The sequence below is a fragment of the Sus scrofa genome, chromosome 17 (assembly GCF_000003025.6).
Source record: "Sus scrofa isolate TJ Tabasco breed Duroc chromosome 17, Sscrofa11.1, whole genome shotgun sequence".
Classification (NCBI taxonomy): domain Eukaryota; kingdom Metazoa; phylum Chordata; class Mammalia; order Artiodactyla; family Suidae; genus Sus; species Sus scrofa.
In genome coordinates, this window is record NC_010459.5 from 9,339,540 (window position 1) to 9,355,868 (window position 16,329).

A 16,329-nucleotide genomic window follows, 5' to 3' on the forward strand; every position below is an offset into this window, starting at 1 on the left:
TTCCCTATCAGAAAATACACCCAATGCCTAGCACCCACTTCTGCTTTCTGACTTGCACTGTTGCCTAGGTGGAAGGATAACCCAGCAATGCCTGCTGGGTTGGTGTATGAGGGCGTTTCTGAAGAGCCTCTGGGATATTCTGGTGGCAGCGCTGCTCAGAGCACCGTGCTCCATGCCTTTGATGAATTCTTAGGGATTCGTCATAGCAAGGAGAGTGGTAAGTCACACATTTTTCTTTTTCTTTTCCTTTACCTGGAGAAAGAACCAAGGTGTTTTTACCGATGAATAAATCCAAATGTAAATTAAAATGTCAGAGATGGTCATTCTAAAGGAAGTCAGACAGGGAAAGACAAATACCGTATGATATCATGTATACATGGACTCTAAGAAATGATATGAATGAACTTATTTATGAAACAGAAGCAGACTCACAGACATAGAAAACAAACTTATGGTTACCAAGGGGAAACGTGGGGGAGAGGGATAAATTAGGAGTTTGGGATTAACAGATACATACCACTATGTATAAAATAGACAACAAACAAGGACCTACCGTATAACACAGGGAGCTCTGCTCAATATTCTGTAATAACCTATATGGGGAAAGCATCTGAAAAAGAATGGATATATGTCTATGTATGACTGATTCACTTTGCTATACACCTGACACACAGCACTGTAAAGCAACTCATTCCAATACATACATGCATACATAAAATGTCAGGAAAATATTCTCTAGATCAACCAGGAGATTGTACCTGCCATATGTTTGGTGTCAAACCACTTAGTATCAGAGCTGTTGGATTTTATTTCCCAATCTTAAAACGTTGCTACAATATCTGGCTCTTCCCTGTGACTTTGTTTGGATCCTTAGGTAGTAGCTTCCTTTCTCCAAAGTGGGGAAAATATCTGGAGATCAAAGCCTGTGACACTATGTCACCAAGTCTGGATATAGCTAGCATGGTGTCAACTCCTTCACTGCAACCCTGTCCTTATAAAAATGGTGCAGCCTTGAGCTATGTCTAGTATTTAGACCAGAAGAGGGGCCTGCCATTTATAGCCTTGACATGGCTCATGTCCTTACCTGTTAGCATCAAGCCAAGTGTCCAACTGCTGCCAAAGGGCACTTCCTAGAACAGAGCTTTCAAGTTGGATTTGGTGGCGGAGGGGGGGAGATGAGAATTTGGTGTCAGAGGTTCCAGTCTCATCCACAAGAGTCCATTCTCTAAAACTATGATTGTGTTTCATGGACTTTTGGTGATGTTCATAGTTGGCTTACTTACATCCTATTAATCCCATGATGGCTTTATAAATGATCTCTCTTCTATCTGTATTTCCCACAAGTATCTATTGATTCAATTTTCTGACTTCATTGGAGCTCCCATTGTAGTTCAGTGGGTTAAGAACCAGACTAGTATCCATGAAGATGAGGGTTTGGTCCCTGGCCTCGCTCAGTGAGTTAAGGATCCAGCATTGCTGCAAGCTGTGGTGTTGCTGTGGCTGTGTGTAGGCCATAGATGTGTCTTAAATCGGTGTTGCTGTGACTATGGCATAGGCCATAGCTGCAGCTCTGATTCGACCCTTAGCCTGGGAACTTCCATAATGCCACAGGTGCCATATGGCAAAAAAAAAAAGATAAAAAATTGAAAAAAAGGAGGCTATTCCTGAAACAGTTGCTCATTCTTTGTCTTCTTGCCCTTAGAAACTCTCTGACTTTCCTCTTTCTTAGCACTCCCTCCAAAACCAAACACTCAGAAACAAAATTCAGCAGAGTATTTAGCATATCAGTTTAAGGGTCCATGTCTCATGTATGTGGGGTGTCATTATGACTAGCAAGATATCCTGTCGTTGTGACTAGCAAGATATGCTGTCTGCATTTGATAGATGGTAAATATTTATACATTGGCTAGTAAATCTGGTTCCACCTTAGTTATCTGAGATAGGTGTGGCTCTTTAACCTTCATCATATCCAGTCAACCATCAGGAATGTGCATTAGAGTGTCTGATGTCTACAAGCCAAAGAGCCAGCAAAGTGGATTAGATCCTCAGGAAGAGGGGTTAGGACAACAGCAGCAGCTAGTGCTGCATGTGTGACCTGGAGATGGGCACTTGCCATCTGCCTCTCTTCGGATTAAATCAGGAGCCCTGCAGCTATTGACCATTAACAACCCCCAGAAGGAGCTCAGGGTGGGGATCAGGAGGGAGGTGCTCTGTGCTCTGGGAAAAGTGGCAGAACACGTCTTCCAGTTAGATACTTGCAGGACAAAATTTTAGGAGCCCAATTCTTGCCACTCATATCTAGAAAAGCACTAAAATCCTTCATGGTGATGCTTTCTCCTTGCGACTAGCAGTGACCTTCACGAGGCTAGGGGTGACCTTCTATAAACATGTGCTTGGGGAGTTCCCATGGTGGCACAGTGGTTAAGGAATCCTACTGGGAACCATGAGGTCACGGGTTCGATCCCTGGCCTTGCTGGTGGGTTAACGATCCGGCGTTGCCACGAGCTGTGCTGTAGGTCGCAGACATGGCTTGGATCCTGTGTTGCTGTGGCTCTAGTGTCGGCCAGTGGCTACAGCTCCGATTCGACCCCTGGCCTGGGAATCTCCATATGCCAGGAGCAGCCCTAGAAATGGCAAAAAAGACAAAAACAAAAATAAAAATAAAAAACATGTGCTTGGTTGCGTGGACCTCCCCCTTCATCAAAATCACACATATACTGACCTTCCCCCCTGTATCTCTGGTGCAATTTCTCAGAGCTAGCTGAAATGCTGCCTCCTGGGCTCTAGTCCTCAGTTTGCCTCCAATAAAACTTAACACTCAATTTTTTTCTTTCATTTTTTTTTTTTCAAAAGGCTGTACCCTTGGCATGTGGAAGTTCCCAGGCTAGGGGTCGAATCAGAGCTATACCGGCTTACGCGACAGCCACAGCAATGCCAGCTCCTAGCCACTTCTGCTACCTACACCACAGCTCATGGCTGTGCCGGATCCTTTAACCCACTGATCAAGACCAGGGCTTAAACCCACATCCTCATGGACACTAGTCGGGTTCGTTGCCACTGAGCCACGAACGATGAGAGCTCCCAACTCTCAACTTTTAAGTTGTGCTTATTTATTTATTTATTTATTTTGAAATTGACATATGGATGTCTGGCAAAGCACATGGGCTCTCCCCTTGCTCCACGTGGAGCTATGACATTGTCCTGCATTGTTTCTTTCAGCGGATTTTCTGCACAGGATGAGGGATTACATGCCTCCCTCCCACAAGGCCTTCATAGAGGAAATCCACTTGGCTCCTTCCCTGAGGGACCACGTCCTGTCCTCTGGAGATGGCCAGCTTCTGACAGCCTATAACCAGTGTGTGGAGGCCCTGGCAGCCCTGCGCAGCTATCACATCACCATGGTGACTAAGTACCTCATCACGGCTGCATCCAGAGCAAAGGGCAGGAGGACCAGCCATCTCCCAGGGCCGCCCCGGTCCTTAGAAGAGAGGGGCACTGGCGGTACGGCAGTTCTGAGATTCCTGAAGAGTGTTAGAGACAGAACCTTAGAGGCAACCCTCCAACAAAGCAGCTAAGAGGAGTTTCCATTGTGGCTCATCACGTTAAGGACCTGACGTTGTCTCTATGCGAGTGTGAGTTCAATCCCTGGCCTCGCTCAGTGGGTTAGAGATCTGGGGTTGCCACAAGCTGTGGTGTAGGTCACAGATGTGGCTTGGATCTAGTGTTGCTGTGGCTGTGGCATCGAAGGGCAGTGAGCTCCAATTTGACCCCTAGCCTGGGAATTTCCATATGCTGCAGGTGCAGCCTAAAAAAGACAAAAAAAGAAAAAGTTCTAAGAGCCTCTCTCCCATCCAGCAAGGCAAATGCAGTCTCTCCTTGCCCTCTTCTCTGCGGACGGCAGGCCCAGGGTTCTGTCTGGAATCATCTGGAAGGGACCTCAGCCCTGTTGCTGTTCTTGCTACATGGAGCACCACCTTCTCCTCTGTTGGGAGCTCTTCGTCCTCATGGAGAAGAATGTCAAGGCCAGAATCTTGTTTTCCCTACCTGAGCCCTGGGTAATAGCCAACAGCTTTGAATATGCTTATTCAGAACCCCACAGAAGAGTGTGTGTACCCCATTCTGTGTGTAAAGCAATTGAAAACCAAGTTCAATTCACAGATCAAATAAATCACTTGTGGATGGATCGCTTGGTTGGTGTCTCAAAAAAAAAGTAAAAATTCCTGTGTTCAGGAGTTCCCATGGTGGCTCAGTGAGTTACGAACATGACATGGCATCCTTGAGGATGTGGGTTTGATCCCTGCCTCGTCCAGTGGGTTAACGATCTGGTGTTACCACAACTTCAGGATAGGTACAAATACAGCTCGGATCTGGTGTTGCTGTGGCTGTGGTGTAGGCCTCAGCTGAAGCTCTGATTTGACCCCTAGCTTGGGAACTTCCAGGTGAGGCCCTAAAAAAAAAAAGAAAAAATTCTTTCATTCATTCATTCACTTATTATGTTCCTACTGAGCACTGGCTTAGGGGTTACAGCAGGGATCTTTGTGGCCCCAGTCCAGCCGTCTTCTCCCTGCACATGCAGAACTTGGGGTCAGACAGTGACAAACTCTCCAGGGGAGATGTAAGCTGACAGTAAGTCTCTGGAATCACCAGTCTGGAAACGAGTAGTTAATGACATGGGAACGGATGTGGCTTGTCACGTGGTTCTGAAATGTGTACAGTCTATTTTGGTTTCCTTCTTTATTTTTAGAAGAAGGATGATTCTTTCTCCTTAGGCTGAAAGTCTGCATTTTGTAAAAATGAATGGATTGACCCTTTGGAAGCCAATGGGTGAAATGGGAATAAACAGGAAATTTAGGTTTTGCGTGCAAAGGAATGTAGCTTTTCATGGACTGAATTCCTATCTCAAGGTCTTACTCCCTCTCAGAGTAGAAAAGTAGAAGATGTTAATCTTTGGATGAACTCCATTAATTTAGGGCCCCCCCCCCTTTGCTCGTACACACACACACACACACACACACACACACCACACCTAGGATGGGTCTAAATTCCATAGGGTTGATCTATGTCATGGCATCAGGGAGAAACCTGCTCGTTGGGCGAGTTAGCCTCTGCTAAGCCCTCCCCATGTGGGTACTGGTCTAATGGAGCCTGCAGAGTGTGTCATCTGAGAGGCAGGAAAGATGCTCAGGGTCTATCCTTCCAGCTGGCGAAGTGCTGACTCCTTCCCACAGTCCCTGGGACTGTTGACTGACTACCAGAACAGCTCAGAGCATGTGCCCAACATCACAGCCACCGCCTCCACTCCCCAGGGCCAGAGGGAGCAGAGGTGGGGATTTTCGACACTCTTCAATGTTCAGGACCCTTGGTAAGACGTCATGAACCAGTATATTTCTGGGGCACCAAAAGGGGTCCTATGTCCCACATCCTCCAAAGACTTGGTCTCGTAAAACATGGGGAGGGAGCATGACAGGGCATCTGATCTGCATGACCAAAAAACCCTGGGTCTGACAGGTGTCCTCTCTGCCTATTGGTTGAGTCAGAGTCTCAGCTCAGAAGTCTGAGGCTGTCGCAACTCAAAAAGCCTTTTCTGTTCACACTCTGTTCTTAGCTTATGTTTGAACAATCTATTGTGAAACTCAAAAAATGGGCATGGATGTATTTATTTCTCTTTGATTTGCTTTCCTAACCGCTCCACCTTGATATCAACAAACCCAGCCTGTCTTAACTGCCCAGGCTGGGTGTACACCGCGGTCCAAGGAAGTGGATCAAGGGGTCTGGATGGTAGGAACACTACAGCTGGTGGTTCAGAACAAACCCCTCTCGGGGTCATTCCTGGGCAAAAAGGATGTGACCTTTAACATAAGTCTGAATTCTGGCATCTCCATTTTTTAAAATTACTATTTTTTAATTGAAGTGGAGCTGATTTGCATCTGGTGTTAGTTTCAGGTATATGGCAAGGTGATTCTGTTATACATACATAAATGTCTATGTCTATATTCATACATTTTTTGGAGTTCTCACTATGGCTCAGTGGGTTAAGGATCCAGCACTGTCTCTGTGCCAGCGTGGGTTTGAGCCCTGGCCCAGGAACTTCCACATGCTGTGGATGCGGCCATGAAAAAAAAAAAATCTGTATTCATCCCACTTTTTAACAATGTGGATTTGACCAATTTCAGAATACCTCTGATCCTCAGCTGCTTATTTCCCATAAAATCAAAATGTACAGGTGGTCTCAGATGAACATAAGGTGAAATTTATTTGATTGTGAGATGGGGCTCAGAGCATCGTGGAGACACCAGTTCAAGAGAGAACATTTTATTCCTCCAGCTTCTTGACTCACAGAGTTTGCATAGCAATACAATGACCATTTATCATTTGGGGATCCTAGAAAGTGATGAAAGCAGGGGCTTTAAAAAGATGAAAAAGGAGTTGTTTTGTAGCTCAGCAGATTAAGAACCCGACTAGTATCCATGAGGATGCGGGTTCGATCCCTGGCCTTGCTCAGAGGGTTAAGGATCCAACATGGCTGCAAGCTGTGCTAGGTAGCAGGCATGGCTCAGATCCCGAGTTGCTGTGGCTGTGGTATAAACCAGCAGCTGCAGCTCTGATTCAACCCCTAGCCTGGGAATTTCCATATGCCACAGGTGCAGCCCTAAAAAGAAAAAAAAAAAAGAAAAAGAAAAAAGGAGACAAAACCTGGGTTTGTATTTCAGCTTTGTCACGTTGCATGGTATATTCTTTAATCTTTCAGAGCCGTGGTTCTCTCACTTGTAAAGGAAGGCCATTTGTAATCACTGAGGGGGACTAAAACAGAGACTAAGTAACTAAATGGTGGTTATTACACTTTTAATCTCATGGATGTGGCCTTGAACTAGAGACAACAGGGTCCAGGGCTTCCTAAGGACCAGAAGGGAAGGTGGACTTGGCTGTCTCTGTCCCTCCACTTGGTAAAGCAAACAGGAAAGGTGACTGCAAAACAAGCCAGCAAAGTGAGACAGAACCCAGAAATATTCTTCTTCTTTTTTTTTTTTTTTCTGTCTTTTTGCCATTTCTTGGGCTGCTCCCTCGGCATATGGAGGTTCCCAGGCTAGGGGTCTAATCGGAGCTGTAGCCACCAGCCTATACCAGAGTCACAGCAACGCAGGATCTGAGCAGCGTCTGTGACCTACGCCACAGCTCACGGCAACGCCGGATCCTTAACCCACTGAGCAAGGGCAGGGATTGAACCTGCAACCTCATGGTTCTTAGTCGGATTCGTTAATCACTGACCCACGATGGGAACTCCGGACATATTATTCTTGAAATAATTTGAGGCCAAGTGGGAAGTAAGGATAAGGGCCTTTGAGGGAGAACTTGGGAAAAGCTGCCGGTTCAATCTAGGCTCTGAATCCAGGTCTGTATCAAATGGGGCCCCGAGTGACAAGATTAACAGGGAATCGTCTTTCTTGGTCTATTTCCAACAGCTCGCGAACACACACAGAGACCTCAGGGCCTGCCTCTGAGCAGGTTTTCAATCACTGTTGAATAAGTAGAAACCCAATTAGAGGAAAGGGGGCTGGAAGGGAAGTGAACCAGGTGTTGTCTTTTCAAAGCTTTCAGAGTGGTTGGCTTGTTTGTCTGTTGTCATTACACCAGGAGGAAATACAGGCAAACAAAAGAGTTCCTTTGCCAATGAAGCAACTTCTCACTCACGAGCCAATTTGCTTTATTGGGCCAGGGAGTTCCCTTTTCAGCTTTCTGGTAGAGTGGTGAAAGTAAAGCTTCCAGGACAAAAGAGAAGACGTTTTTCTCAACATTTCTAGGGATAAAGGGTAGCCACGTCATTGCAGAATAAGTGACTCTCTAATGGTAGAAATCATTTCATGACAGTGATGGTGTGAAGATGCTACTGCAAACTGGTAGACTTAGAAACTCTCTCTCTACCTATACCAACATCTATAGCTATCCCAAGCTGAAGACTCAGGGAAGAGCCCATGCTGTGGTTCAAGTCTGAACATCAGCCACTGGAAATTTCTTCTTCCCCAAGGGAGGATCACCCTTTTTGTTCTAGCCGTGCCTTCAACTGATTGGACGAGACCCACCCACCTTACAGAGGGCCAGCTGCTTGACTCAAAGTCCACAGAATTGCATGTGAATTTTACCCCAAACACCCTCTCAGGAGCATCCTGAATAGCGTTTGACCAAATACCCAGACATCATGGCCCAACAAAGGTGACATATAAATTTAGCCATCACAAGCTTCCTCGAGAAGAAACTGATTTAGGATAAGTTATGGGGTCTGACACACTCGCCCCACACTCTGTATTAGAAGAGGAATCTTCCTTTGTCATGATGGAGAGGAGGTAAAAAAAAGGTACAGAGTAGAGCTCTCCTCTAAGATGTGCCAGGAAGGGCAGCAGCGGGGGATTGGCTAGAAGCCACTAGGGAGAAGCAGGGAGCTGAATGATCCAACGGAACGGACCATCATCTCTCTCTCACTTTTCGGCTGCCCAGTGGCATATGGAGTCCCCAGGCCTGAGATCAGATCTGGGCTGCAGTTTCAACCTAAGCAGCAGCCGCGGCAATACCAGGTCCTTAAACCACTATGCCGAGCCAGGGATAGAAACTCCCTCCCAGTGCTCCCTCTCTCTCTCTTTAAAATAATTTTTAGATCTTTTTTTTTTTTTTGGGGCCATGGCAGGCAGATGTGAGATCTCAGTTCCCAAAGCAGGGATTGAATCAGTCTGCAGCAGTGAAAGCACTGAATCCTAACCCCTAGACACCAGGGAAATCCCTCTCTTTCTTCATAACAGTAAAATCCCACTGTTTTGAAGTGGAGAATCCAGGGTAAACCTTCACCTGAGAAGAAGGAATAAGACCTGAAAGTCCTAAGCCTTGTACATGAGACTGACCTTCCTCTTGGTCACCCCCCGATCACTGCTGGTGACACCCTTGTGTGTCTGATTCTTCCCCTCCTGTGCTCTGGTCCAGAGAGGATCAGTTGAGTCATTTTTTTATGAGACTTGAGTAAAGAACTCAGACTTTCAGACTACAGAAAGTTTTAGATCCCAGAAGAAAAGTTGGTTATTCTTTTTCTGTGCCATGACAATTTTGTTTTTAATTTGGAAAAATGAGTCTCTTTATTTAGAAAGGGCCTCGGGGGCAGAAGATAGTAACCACTGTCCTCTTCAAAATGATGCATTTATTGAGGACAAGCCTTAATTTCGTCTTCTTCAGAAGAAAGAGTGGCTGCCATGCCTACAAGATGGAAAAACTTCAAGACGCAGGGGTGACTTTTCTTTTTCTTTCTTTCTGTCTGTCTGACTTTCTTTTTAGGGCTACACCGGTGGCATATGGAAATTCCCAGGCAGGGATTGAATCGGAGTTGCAGCTGGCGGCCTACACCACAGCCACAGCTACATGGGATATGAGCCAAGTCTGCGACCTACACCACAGTTCATGGCAACCCTGGATCCTTAACCCACTGAGCGAGGCTAGGGATCAAACCCACACTGTCGTGCATACTAGTCGGGTTCCTAATCCACTGAGCCACAACAGGGACTCAAGATGAGTTTTAAAGAAAACAAACAAAAAGCACAAAGGAAATACTATCTAGATGGTATGGCTAACAAGTCATGTTCTCTCTGTGGACTCAGAAGCCTCAAACCACCCCAATCCTGGGCTGTGCACAGCTGGAGGTAGTCCCTCAACCCCTGATGCTAAGATCTTTCAACTTATAGGAAGTCAAGCAAGACAGAGATGCTCATAGATTGAGTTGGATTGCTATTAGTCTGTAATTCACTTTCTACTGTTTCCAAACCAGGGTTAAAATCCAAATAAAACTGGAGTTCCCCGGTGGCTCAGTGGGTTAAGGATCTAGCGTTGTCAATGCTGTGGCGCAGGTTCAATCCCTGACGCTGGGAAATTCCGCATACCATGGGTGCAGAGCCAAAAATAAACAAAAAAACAACTAAAACTAAACCATGAAAACAAAGAAATGCTTAACACCTGTGACATCCTATCCAATTTAAGATCTGGGGTATAAAGCCATCTGTACTTCCAAGCCAAAGATTCCTTCCACAACAATGAGTATCACCCACCAAATTGTGTGTTTCATTTCCTTGTGTGCAGATGTCCTATTTGCTTTGCTAATGGGAGAAATGTTTTTCTCTTTCCTTGTTCCCTTAACAGTAAACTTAATAAAGAAGTCGGATAGCCTTGATTTCTGAAATGCAATTGCTAGGTAATTTTTGCAGTTTAGCATCTGCTTCCCAGTAACATTGCAAAAACAAAAACAAAACGAGTTCTTGAATGTAAGCATCATAAAAGCAAATGATCTTTTTTTTTTTTGCAAAGTCATTTCCTTTGTAAACTCACAATGCTATTGGCCCACATGGTTCTGTGGTTATATAGATTCCAAACCAAACTCCATTGGGTGTTTTCCTTTAATTATCCATCAACAGGTGTTCTTCCTTCCTAAAGGTATCAGTCGGAGGTTGGACCTGCTGTCTATTTGGGAGCCATTGTCAACAGAACCTAGGACCTCCTTCTGGCCCTTCATAATCACCTCCCTCCTCACAAGGGAAGGACCAGCAGGGCTTGCCTTCAAGACAACCAACCTTTAATTTTAATTTAATTTAATGTCTTGCTTTTGGTGGCTGCACCTGTGGCATAGGGAGGTTCCCAGGCTAGGGGTCAAAGCAGAGCTGCAGTTTCAGCCTACACCACAGTCACAGCAATGCAGGGCCCATTGTCACATCTGCAGCCTACACCACAGCTCCCAGCAAAGCCAGATCCTTAGCCTGCTGAGTGAGGCCAGGGATTGAACCTGAGTCCTCATGGATACCAGTTGGGTTCATTACCTCTGAGCCGCAATAGCAACGCCCAGAACCAACCTGAGACACATGCTGACTGAATAACAATAATGATAAAACTGATAATAAAAAATCATTATCCACAAAAGTGTTGTTAATTTATCACTAAAATATGAAAAATAAGCATTTACTTGGAATTACATTTGGCATTACCTATTCTTCTGTTACATACGTGTTATTTGTTTAAATAAAACAATTGGGTAATTAACAGGAAGCGTAGTAGTGGCTAATAGTAGGACTAATTAAACCAAAAATATGTAATTGTTCTCACTTTAAAAAAATATTATTGGGCTATAGCTGACTTAGAATGTTGTGTTAGTTTCAGGTGTACAGTGAAGTGAATCAGTCATAAATAACATTTTTCCATTCATTTTTTTCCCATATAGTTTATAAGAATCTATCAGGTAGATTTCCTGAGCACAAGAAGATTTAAAGAACAAAGAGGGAGTTCTTCCTGTGGTGTAGCAGAAATGAATCCGACTACTATGCATGAGGATGCGGGTTTGATCCCTGGCCTCGCTCAATGGGTTAAAAGATCTGGCATTGCCGTGGGCTGCGGTGTAGGTCACAGACGTGCCTCGAATCCTGACTTGCAGTTGTAGCTGTGGTGTAGGCCGACAGCAGCAGCTCCAGTTCGATCCCTAGCCTGGGAACTTCCATATGCGGCAAGTGCAGCCCGAAAAAGAAAAAAGAAAAAAAGAAAAATGAACCATACAATAACTGGAATGTTCACACTTCCCTTAGCTAAACAACTTTTCAAGAGAATTCAGGAGTTCCCGTCGTGGCGCAGTGGTTTGCGAATCCCACTAGGAACCATGAGGTTGAGGTTTGATCCCTGCCCTTGCTCAGTGGGTGAAGGATCTGGCGTTGCCGTGAACTGTGGTGTGGGTTTCAGACATGGCTCAGATCCCACGTTGCTGTGGCTCTGGCGTAGGCCGGTGGCTACAGCTCTGATTCGACCCTTAGCCTGGGAACCTCCATATGCCATGGGAGCAGCCCAAGAAATGGCAAAAAGAACAACAACAAAAAAAGAATTCAGTAAACACCACACAAGTCACAATGTGAAACATCCAATACAAAGAAAGTGCCAAGGTCAATCCACAGGCAATGTCAGACATTGTTAACGCTTAGGATTTCAAGGCACATCCCTCGGAGTGTACAACACGGGGGATCCATTACTGGGAAGCACAAACACCAGTTGCCAGCATCAGTGCCTGATTCCAGGAGAGAGAATCAACATCATGTCCACTGGACCCCCAAATAGTGTTACTTTCAGCCCCTGTTGGGGGGCCTGTGGTGTGGATTTTTCACTTCTCCCTTAGTCTTTTGAGGCCAGATTGAAAAGTGAGGCTTTTCACATCCTGATGAAGCGTCTCCTAGGACATGGAATGTCAGTGCTAAAAGTGGACAGATGGAAGCACCTCTTTGGTCACACTAACACACTGCCTCCACAGCTGCCCTTTTCTTCTCTGTTTCTTTTTGTGTGTATCTGTGTGATTTTTAGGGCCATACCCAAGGTATATGGAAATTCCCAAGCTAGGGGTCGAATCAGAGCTACAGCTACTGGTCTACACCACAGCCACAGCAACGTCAGATCCAAGCCGCGTCTGCCACCTCAACCACAGATCACGCAACACCTGACCCTTAACTCACTGAGTGAGGCCAGGGATTGAGCTTATATCTCATGGATCCTACTCAGGTTCGTTAACCACTGAACCACAAAGGGAATTTCCTCTTTTTTCTTTTATTTTTCCCTTTCTTTTTTGGCTGTGCTCACAGTGTGTAGAAGTTCCTGGCCCAGCAATGGAAGCTCGCCACAGCTGCAGCCTGAGCCAAAGCTCTGACAACACCAAATCTGTAACCTACTGAGCCACCAAACCCCCTCCCCTTTTTTTAACCACCGTTTTCTAGATCATGGCTCTGGTACTTGGAACCCAGAATCCTTGCACAAATGGTCCTAGCCTACTTCTGGGACCTGCACAGTCCTCTCTCCTGGGTTTGCTTCTGCTGGAGTCAGTGCTGTTCAGCCCCTGGACCCACCAGTGAGTGTCTGGGGACAGAGGGGCTCTTTGCACAGACGGGATGGGGCTTAGCCAGGAGGCTGGGGCATCCCAGGCATGAGAGTCAGTCTGGAGGTGTGCTGAAGGGCAGGGCTGAGTGGAGTGAGTTAAACCTGAGGCCCACAGTCTCCAAATCGGCATGTTTCTGAGGGAATCCGAAGGTGTCTGCGAATTTACGAAGATGGGCTTCCAGGTCACTAGGGAATGATGCAACATTTTTTATTTAATGATTCATCATCTGAATTTATTAATTTTAAATACGTGTAGGAATTGTATGTGGATGTTCATTTACCCCCAAAGGCTCTGGCAAATGTCAGGAGTGGCGGTTGCCTTGTTTCAGCCGCGGGCTTGCAAAGTTTAAACCTTGCCTGCAAGTCTGCACTTTCACCACCAGAGGGCAATAGCGACCTGCAAGACAGCACCAGCTCCAGGGAGGGTGTGGTTGCCCAACTAGGTCACAAGCCAGAGGTTTTTCCTATTTTTTAAGAATTTTCTCTTTCTTCACCGAAGGACTAGGAGGCATTTTGAGAGGTTTTCACTCAGGTCCCTGTCTCCAGACAGAACCACAGTAATCAATCCAGATAGGTCTGTCTCCGTCTAAAAGCCAATCGTTATTTGATTTATGTTTATGTTTTAATAGGGATATTCTATTGTATTCCTCTTTTGAGAGTTTTCTGTTTTGAAAAGAAAAACACCATTTTTTTGTTTTTAAGTTGGAGAGGAATTCTTCCTCTGACCTCAGTGACTAGCTAGCAAATTGTGGAAAGATTAGGAACAGAACTGAGGATTGAAAAGAAAAGTCACATAACTGCCAAATAACTTGCCTTGGGCTAAGAAAGAGATTAGTTGAGGACTTGCCTGCAGAAAAAAAACCAATACCATCACCAATTCAGTATTTCTCTTCTCACTGACCTCTCTGCCTACTCCCCATCCGTTGCACCCTGACCCCTGTGTGACTTGTGTGGAATTCCTGCCCCTATCCAAGCTCAGTGATGCTGTCTGCCCCTGCAAATGCATGGGCCAGGAGCTCTCATCGTGTCTCAGCGGATCAAGAACCCAAGTAGGATTCATGAGGATGTGGATTCGATCCCTGGCCTTGCTCAGCGGGTTAGGATCTGGCATAGCAGTGAGCTGTGCTGTAGGTTACAGAGGCAGCTCAGATCTGGTGTTACTGTGGCTGTGGTGTAGGCTGGCAGCTACAGCTCAGATTAGACCCCCTAGCCTGGGAACTCCATATGATGCAGGTGCGGCCCAAAAAAGCAAAAAAAAAAAAAAAAAAAAAAAAAAAATTAAGTAAATAAAATTAAAATATAAAAAAATAAATTATAACATGGAGTTCGCTTTTTGGCCCAGCAGAAATGAATCTGACTAGTATCCATAAGGATACAGGTTTGATCCCTGGCCTTGCTTAGTGGGTTAAGGATCCAGCAGTGCTGTGAGCTGTAGTGTAGGTTGCAGATGCAGCTCAGATCCTGTGTGGCTGCAGCTGTAATGTTGGCCAGCAGCTGCAACTCCAGTTCCACCCCTAACCTGGGAACTTCCATATTCTGTGGGTGTAGCTATAAAAAGAAAAAAAATAGACTGGTCCACTTAAACACCTCCTATCAAGACAATCATTGAAGTTATCTTCCAACTCCTCCAACTCTGGAGGGGAACGTTCAAGGGGATGGAGGCAGAGGTTCTGGATGGAACAGGCAACGTGACATCTAACTTAACTGATCTACTTATTGTCACCAAGTCCAACCTTCTCCTAAAATACGAAACTGGCATTAAAAAAAAAAAAAAAAGCTGGAAGAGTCCTTATTTATCATCTTCCCTTATCCATTAATTTCTAATCAGAAATTAAAGCAGAGAATTCAAGATTCTTTTTTGTTTGTTTTTGGGGGGTTTTGTTGTTGCTGCTATTGTTTTCTGACTGCCGCAGAATATGGAGTTCCTGGGCCAGGGATCAGATCCGATTGATGCAACATGAATCCTTAACCCACCGTGCCAAGCCGAGAATCGAACCCATGTCCCAGCACTCTGAAGACACCGCTGATCCCATTGTGCCACAGTGGGGACTCCAGAATTCAAGATTCCGATGTGAAACTAGGAAAAAATCTAGTCTCTCTGAAAATGCTCCATAGCCACAGAGTGAACAATTTGGGTACCAGAGATCTCAATACAGAGTACGAAGCCCACAGAAATCCACTCCTAACATCCTTCCTTTCCAGGTCACTTCCCTGTGTGCAAATTCCAGCTCCACCACTCAATGTACTTGTGACATCTTTGTGAGTCAAATTCAGGGTGATCTCAATACTTATAGCGTATGACGACTATATGTGTGAATATATACGTAAAACATTTAGATCAGTGTCTACCTAAATCCAACCCTAGGGAACTACCTGCTGCACTCGTTGCTGTTAGTAATTTCCAGGGAGGGTTAGACCCCACTGTGGAACGGTGTGGAAGGAAACTTGCTTTCTTAACTTGCTGGACTCATGGAAGCATTCTCATTTCTGTTCTCTCGGGCTTCACCTGGAATGGAATTTATGCTCTGAGAAGCCCAGAGGAAGGCCTTGGGGAAAACTGAGAAATGCCCGTGGTATTGCAGTCTCATCATTTTAGAGGAATATTTTCCTGACACTGTTTGATTACCATCTTGTTCGCTATAAAAGACCTTCTCCGATCCCACTCCTAGCTTCGAAATGATATAAAATGTCTAGTTTTCAAATAGAACGAAAATCGTGTCAGTGTTGTGAGACCTTACGACGCTCTCTGAGGGAAGTGGGGATACAAGAGATTATGAAAAAAATTAGAACTGGTATTTAGTAGAGCTAAAGGCTCATAGCATGTTGGAAAGGGGGAGCAGTGGGTTGATTTTCTGGGAGATGGGATGAAATATCCTACTGCTTGACGGGACTGGCTAAGCTGTGATGTAGGGAAAGTCTGGGATTTCCCTTGTGGCACAGTGGGTTTAAGGAGCCAACATTGTCACTGCAGCAGCTTGTGTTGCTGCTGTGACACAGGTTCGATCCTTGGCTGGGGAACTTCCACATGCCAAAGGTGCAGCCAAAAAATATAATAATAGAGTAGGGAAAGTTTAGCTTTCGCCTGTCTAATCTGTTGACTAGACTATCTTGATAATATCCTTTCTATTGGGACAGTGTTGTATTTTATATAATTGCCCAACTCCCAAGGATAGATGTTTGTTTCTCTCTCATATTTTGAAAAATCCAGGAATGGAATGGTGATTCCATTTAGTCATTAATGACTCCGATTGCTTTCTCTCTCTGATTTGACATCTCAGGAAGTTTCTTCTACCTCAGGGCTTAAAATGGCTGCTGGAGCTCCAGCCTTTATATCTGTCTTCCAGGTCATGGGAAGCAAAAGAGAAATATAGAAAATTTCCTTTTTTTTTTTTATAAAGAGGACTTCTT

General features: G+C 45.2%; 1 protein-coding gene across 7 annotated transcripts in view; it reads left to right on the plus strand.

Annotated features, from left to right (window-relative positions):
* Positions 1-4,866, plus strand: part of IDO2 (indoleamine 2,3-dioxygenase 2) — a 67,367-nt gene extending 62,501 nt beyond the window's left edge. For all 7 annotated transcript variants that reach the window (XM_021077736.1, XM_021077739.1, XM_021077741.1 and 4 more), the window contains 2 exons: positions 69-217; positions 3,220-4,866. In XM_021077736.1, the coding sequence (XP_020933395.1) occupies positions 69-217; positions 3,220-3,575 (505 nt within the window). In that variant the 3' untranslated portion in view covers positions 3,576-4,866. The remainder of the gene's footprint in view (positions 1-68; positions 218-3,219) is intronic.